This window comes from Saccostrea cucullata, unplaced genomic scaffold, assembly GCF_032062105.1.
Source record: "Saccostrea cucullata isolate Sc308-1 unplaced genomic scaffold, CSIRO_AGI_Scuc_v1 ctg204, whole genome shotgun sequence".
NCBI lineage: Eukaryota > Metazoa > Mollusca > Bivalvia > Ostreida > Ostreidae > Saccostrea > Saccostrea cuccullata.
This window is the reverse complement of record NW_026940736.1, coordinates 339,186-346,736: the sequence shown is the minus strand read 5'-3', so window position 1 is coordinate 346,736 and position 7,551 is coordinate 339,186. Positions and strand designations below refer to the sequence as shown.

Sequence of the window (7,551 nt, the reverse complement as noted above, 5' to 3'; positions counted from 1 at the left end):
TAATTTAAATTTATTATAGATGTAACTTCGAGAATATAATACGTATAAGCTCACACCATTTCATCGCGTGTCAAATAACGATAATTATTTACCACCCAAGTTTCCCAAAACTGACATAGTAAATCGACATGCCGTTTTTCGAAGACATCGTTATTAGTTTTAAAGAAATAATTAACTAATCCGATGCTACATGGGTACTGGGGTATGGGGATTGACATAAGCCATTACTTTCCTCATGTTACACCCTAGAGAGAACTACATCTGCATGTGTGGCAAATCCGTAAAGGTGCGTTTATTATTTCGTTCTCGTCCCTTTGTTAATTAGAGATATAGGGTTACGTTATCTGCAGTAACAGTTCAGAAAATATCGGTAAGGTTTTCGCACTCCCTCCGTACTGATTGCATATGGTGCGTATTCCGGAATTGTGTATCATTGTAAACTTGGTTTTTATGGTTCGATTAGCAATTGAGATATACATGAACAACCCTCCAAAAATTGAAGAGTACATATGTTGAGCTCGTCTCATTTCTCAAGATATATTTTTTTGAATGGAAAGCCTAGCTGTAATTTTAAACATGCCAGTCACAATTTTTTCTTGTTCACATTTATTATGCAATTAGTACTTTGCAAAACACAAATATGTTTCAGCGCTCATTTAGGAATATTAGTTTTAAATTGAACATTAGTTTAAGAAGCAAATGATTCTTCAAATTCTTCACTTTTTTGCGGAATCTTTCCGTTTTAAATAAATGTATACAAATTCTAAACCCAACATCTGTAATTCTGCGAATTCCGATATCTTAAAAATATATAATTAAGAAAAATGTACAAAGGATATATATATGTAAAATGCACTCTCTCCACTTTTAAAACTTTTTTTTATAATCTTGCCTCAATATCCTGTTGAAAATACAACTAGGTAATGCCTTTCTTTTGAATTTTATAAATAATATATAAATCTGTTAATCGACCTTTTTTTATTTTGTATAGAATTGATTTTGTTAATCGATCCTGCTTAGTTAATATATATGATTTTATGTAAAATAAACGTTTTTGAAATATACATCTAAACATATTCATCATTTTATAGTGTACATGTACCTAACATCCATATTAATTTCGACATTGAATACATAGAAACTCTGATATTATGTAATGAGCAAATTTTAACGGAAGTTAAAAATCACACACAAAGCCACTTTCAAATAAAACGGAGAAAAATCCTTTATCAGTAATTTTTTTTAATTTCATTTTTCATATTGATGATCCAGCAGACGAGAAAAAATTTCATATAAAGACATTTACAATCCATTACATTGAAAATTTCACTTCTATCTTGCTCAATATATTGACATAAATTTCATATTGAAATCAAACACGGATTTGTAAGGATAAGCTCTTTTGCCAATATTAAACACTGACTGTTTGTACGCGGATTTTCTCTGTGCACCATTTGCTTTTCACGTCCAAATTAAAGTCCCGAGACCCCCAAATTTAACACAGACAACAGGACTATGTTAACAGCGAAGCCTTTAGCTTATTGACAATTTTCGTAATAAAATATCAAGTATTTAATAAATCATTATCCAACCCAGGAAAAAAATCTGAAAGTCGTTAGCACACTTATTTCCAGATACACAAATATGACTATACCTTCGTGATGCACAGGCAAAACGAACTATAGATCTGAATTTCTATTGAAGTTAAAACATACTTTCATTTTACAAAATGAATAATTTAGTAATAATAAAAAAGATTCCAAAATTCAAATAAAAATATTTCTACATTATTAATCATTATAGCAACATTAACAGACTGCGGGTCACATTTTTTTCTTGATTTATTATAAATTTTAATTATTAAAATGTTTCTTTTTCTAGTTTACGTAAAAAAAAAACAAATCAACATATTTTGACCATCATTTTGAATCTTTATTTCTTGCACAAGGTTGAAATATATAGCACCTTAATGAAAATTATGGCAAAGATTTGATTCTAGATTCTTAGATTACATTTTTTCTCTGATTGTCTCTATTTTACACAGTACTTTGTAAAAATTTACATATTTGTACACGTAACATAAAACATCGGCATTATTTCGTAAAATAATACCAACAATGACAAATGAGTATTTTACAACATATGTACAAAATATAAATAATATTACATAAAAAGCACTGGGGAAGTCGAGAAATTAAAAAGCGAACAGGGCATTTTTGAACATACATAATTCACAACTGCAAGCAACTAACATGACATGCAGTAGAAACCTTCTAATGAAATCGACTTTTAATTGTAATAACATTTTCACTTAACAAGGTGAAAAAAATTCCCTTAGGGTGAAAATTTATCATCATTTGACAGTTAATCATTTGTAAACATATTAATGAAAATTAAAGATCAATTAGCCGATAGACTATTAGAAATTTAACATGCCATAAACTGACAAGTGAAATTATATAAAATATTTTGCTAGAGGATTAACTCTATCATAGATAATAATCTTGCTCCTTCCAGCTGAAATATCGAAAAGAATACTTTGACATAATAGCCCTGGTTTTGTCACATCCAAATTCCTACAGACATTGAACTTTACAGAAAAAAGAACAAACATATACAATGTATGTATCATATCACATTCAGAGTTTTTCTTTCTCATATACATACTGATTCACGCATGTTCTTCGTTTTATATATATAAAAAAAAATCATTTCAATTTCAAGTTTATTTTACCCTATGTATTTTTATCGGAGTATTCCACTTAATAAATTCACACCTGACTTAACGGAAGAGGTTTAACACCAGGGTATGTGGAATTAGTTGCTGGTTTTGAAAAACGAGAATTAAAGCTTGTATTGTCCCGTCTACAACAAGGTCCATTGAAAAGTCTCTTCCAGGAATCGACCGTTTTTCCGGTCCAGATCCAGAACCCGGATGTGATTCCGACCACTAAACACATAAAGTATTTTAACATAAACACAGAATAGTCAGGTTTTGATTCACTTCCCTCACAGGGGCAGTTTTTACTTCTCTCCCACTTTTCCTTGAGAGTCAGTTCATAGATATAACAACCAATAACAATTGTCGCTGGCACGGTATAAAGTACGGAAAAAACTCCTATTCGAATCATGAGTTTTTCCAATTTGTCCGTAGTGGTCCTTCCTTGTTGTTTGATCACATTTCTAATTCGGAATAACGACACAAATCCTGCCACTAAAAAGGAAGTTCCAATAATCAAATATACGAACAGTGGTGCTACAACGAACCAACGAAGATTGTCTAAATTTTGATTTCCAACGGAACATATTCCGGAAATAGCATCCCCATCCACGGAGGATTTGGCGAGCACTACAATACTTTTGACTGACGGAATGAGCCAGGCGGCAAGATGAAAATACTGAGAATAACTGGCAATGGCCTCCTGTCCCCATTTCAAACCAGCAGACAGGAACCATGTGAAGGACAAAATCACCCACCAAATGGAGGAAGCCATCCCAAAAAAGTACACCAGAAGAAAAACGACGGTGCACAAAGCAGGTCCGGTGGTTTCATATCGGATAACATTTTTATCGCACGCTACAGCTTCGTGCCCTGCGATCAGTCGAATTATGTACCCGACACTCACCATGAAATAGCAGACACTGAGGAACACGATGGGTCTCTCTGGATACTTGAATCGTTCAGTATCCACCAGAAAAGTTAGTACAGTCATAGAAGTTGAGATGCAGCATAGAATGGACCACAAACCTACCCAGAATGTAGCAAATGTCATCTCGTCAGGGGTAAAATAAGGACTCGTGCAGTTAACAGCACAGTTCTCGAAACCCCCGGTTGATATTTTGTTGTAAAATGCATTCGTTTCATCAAGATGGGCCATTCTGCATTTGCAGTCACAGTGTCTGTTTAAACCAGGAGGAATGACATAGTTTTGGTCCGTGGGATCGTAGGGTCTAGGAATAGGTATATCGGGTCTGTTCGGGTTTGGCTTATTGGTTCCTTGGTTTGGTTTCTTCTTTCTCGGGTGGTCCGGTTTATAGGGATTATCATGATGATCCTTCTTGGGTGGAGAAGCAGTTGATTCTGTCTGATTATGGTCCATACACAGTTTTCCACTTCCAAAAACAGGTAAATTCTCACACTTCATTCGTTCGGGCCACTCGAATCCGTACTGGGCCATTAACGGAGCACATCCAGACTTGGCCCTCTCGCAGACGGATCGACATGCTGGTAAGGGATGCTTGTAATCCGGTATACAAATCGGAGTATACATGCTGCACAGGAAGAGTTTTAGATCCGGTGAGCAATGGATTTCCACTAAAGGCCAAAACTGGTGGACCTCTAATCCGGCCTCTTCTTGTGTCTCATGATTAAACTGATTTGGCATGTAGGTCAGATTATATCCAATACCCTTACACATTGGGATCGTGATTTCTTGACATCTTCGCTCCTCTTCTGCCCCGACCGAGCAGATGTTGACATACAGGAAAAATGTGAAAGTTAATACGAAAAACAAATAGTCAACAAACTTATTGCAGAGCGCCATCATTCCCTCTGTAAAGTTTATATACACTAATAGCTACCGGCGATACAAGGCATTATATCCTAAATCTTAACTTCTTGCTTTCTCATCAACTTGTGCGTAATTAATGAATAACGCGTGCCATTGATTAGTTCTATACTATCCACAACACAGAGAAATTATCGAACAATTGTTGCACAGGTCGAAGTTGTATTTTTTGTTGATGTATAAAACAGAAAACACAAAGAAATTCACTCCTCCTTCTTGTCATTGAGTGAATGGCTAACTTAATATTAAATGTCTTGTTTTCACATGCGACGTGCTAAAAATCCTCTTATGACACACTAACGGATTAGTTCGCTTTTCAATAATGTACCCGCAATGGTTTCTAAGTCCCGTTTTGACACACAGAATTCAGCTTTATCCTCTTAATCACTGCAGTGTTCCGCAAAAAACACAAGATAATGAAATTTAAATCTTTTTTTCAGCAGAGGCACTGTTTCTAAACCTCACTTGGTCAAGTCACTGGGAAAATTCCGTGATAACAAAAAACTTATTGCATGTACACATGTCAGATATGATCAAATTTTTCAGTTTACTTTGGATAAACGTGTTTTATTCATTGCCCTATGAGATGACGCACGTCCATCAAATTTCAGGCAGCCAATCGTTAGTCGGGTAGCAGAGATGTCATAATTATCGTGGCTCCGCCTTCCTCATTAAGATGAGATTTTACGCTTCAAGCTTTTAAAGTAAATGGACCTGAAAATACAAAATATTAAATATCAGTTGTGCAGCTAGAACAAACCTTTGGAACAGAACACCGCATGTGTATATGAAATAAGAAATAAAAGAATTTTAACCAGTATCTCAAGTCAATTTCACCAAATACGAAAATAGCCTTAATTGTTGAAAGTTCAAACCAAGCAAATGTAGGCGATCATGTCACTTGAAATATTTACCAAAAGTCTCAGCAGGATTTCGGAACCCTATTTATCAAATGTGTTTACATTAGACAAAATTTGTATGTTTGGAAAAGTTTTAAAGAGGAAAATTTGCTGTCATATTTCAAGCTTCATACATTGACCGAAACAAAGGAATTGTTTGGCTTTAAATTTGTTTAACCTCTCCGTCTTAGCCAGTATTGTATGAGTGTTTTGTACGTTGCATAGAACGACATATGCTATTCTGATTACTATTTCAATGATTTAATGAGATTTTTTTCACTTTAGGTTCAAGCAAGTGCGGTTTCATTTTTCCTCTTTTTTTTCAAATTATTCATCGTCGGTCTGTCTCCAAGTTCTGGCATACCCTAACATATCCCCTTGTCTTGTTTTAAGACAAAGTAAACATAATAAAATATGGACGTTAAATAGCCACACATTTGTCAAGGATTTCATACCAAACTACAAGGAACAGCGGCAATTAAGTTTGAATGACCGTACCAGGGCATTACACAGACGAACATTAAATAATGAAGCTGTTTTTGCAATTGTTCTTGCTGAAATAAATGTATTTCTTTTTCACATATAAGTATTTATCTTCTTAATATCTATGGCCAATAGTTTGATATCTCGTAATGCAATGAAAAGAAATAATCCTGCATTAATTTTTAAAATCGACATGCAGTTTTGTTTCTTAGAGCGAATATATAGATAAAACTTCTTTATAAATGCGCAGTCTATAGGCTTTCCTCCGCCACCAATAATACATATTTTGCTCAGAGCATTTTGTACAGAGTTCTCTTTAAAATCTACCCATAGAAATCCCTCAATTAAAAAGGAGAGCGCATCTGTATAGTTTCTGGTAGAATCAAGGTTAAGGGTATTCAACATAGCGAGATACAAGGTACTAGACAGAGACGGATGCCTCCTTACGACCACGGAGTGGACAACAGCACGATGGGGATCCAGCGCTAATTAGTCTAATTGGGGCTCACCCTTTGTCAAGACACACTAACAAGTGCATTGTTGGACAGCGTACAAAACATCTTTGCTTTGTAGAACTCCGGACACAAGGCCACAGAAAATTGCCTGCCAGATTGGGAGATTTTTTCTGAACTTGGGAAAGGATTCAGTACCCTATCATACACGAGATGGTAGAATCCCCGCCAAATGACTTTATTCGGAAATGCGGGAGTTGACACACTAAATCTGATCGTTATAATTTATTACTTAGAAATATTTTATGTTTAGAGTTATATTTTATTGCTCATCGTTTGTGTACAATAAACGTATAATAATCATAAATATGTCTCTAAGTACAGAGAAAAGAAAGTTCATCAAAAAAGCAAGCCCCAGCCCTGAGCGCAATGTTTTAATGAATCTTAGACATCATCTTTAGTATTACTTTTACAATTGTGATGAATAGCTTGAATTTTATTAATACAAAATGACATTTATTACACGATGAAAAGTTGTTTGCACGCGTACGAACATGACCGACCCCTTGACAAACATTGCATACATCCACAAAGCTCCTAATTACATAAATTCTCATTTCTGTTTAAAATATCTGACACTTGCGTAAATGTATGAATTACAAAAAACACGGGTAAAAAGGTACAGGAATTTTATCAAAGTCTAAAGGATAAGTTTTTCACAATTTTTGCGTAACCGTTATCGAAAATTAAGCCAATTTTTGCCACCCCATGTTGTAAATGTTCACGGTCTTAGCACGTATGAGCAGCCACCCCGTGGAGTTGAATATTATTCAAAATGCGTGTCAATGAGGGCAATCTAATTAACCTTTATACAATTAACAAGATTTGTAAATAACTAGATTATCAATTCTTTAATTTATCTTCTTAATATTTGAATCATAAATATTTCAAAACTGGTTAGAATTTTTTGTAATTGTGTAACGTTACCTTATAAATGTGTTTGCCAAACAGGGTCTAATGAGGCGATTAGGCGGATCTTTTCCATCAGATTAAGATAATTCTTTATTTGTCGTTTAGCGATTATCATTGTGACATAGATGTCCCCATTATGGACTCCTGTCTTTATTTAGTCCAAACTAGTCCATAAAT

At 34.5% G+C, this 7,551-nt stretch overlaps 1 protein-coding gene across 9 annotated transcripts in view; it reads right to left on the bottom strand.

The window, feature by feature from the left end:
• Positions 1-1,910: 1,910 nt before the first annotated feature.
• LOC134256173 (frizzled-5-like) overlaps positions 1,911-7,551 on the bottom strand; it is a 41,012-nt gene continuing 35,371 nt past the window's right edge. For all 9 annotated transcript variants that reach the window (XM_062738812.1, XM_062738819.1, XM_062738818.1 and 6 more), the window contains one exon: positions 1,911-5,282. In XM_062738812.1, the coding sequence (XP_062594796.1) occupies positions 2,772-4,547 (1,776 nt within the window). In that variant the 5' untranslated portion in view covers positions 4,548-5,282 and the 3' untranslated portion in view covers positions 1,911-2,771. The remainder of the gene's footprint in view (positions 5,283-7,551) is intronic.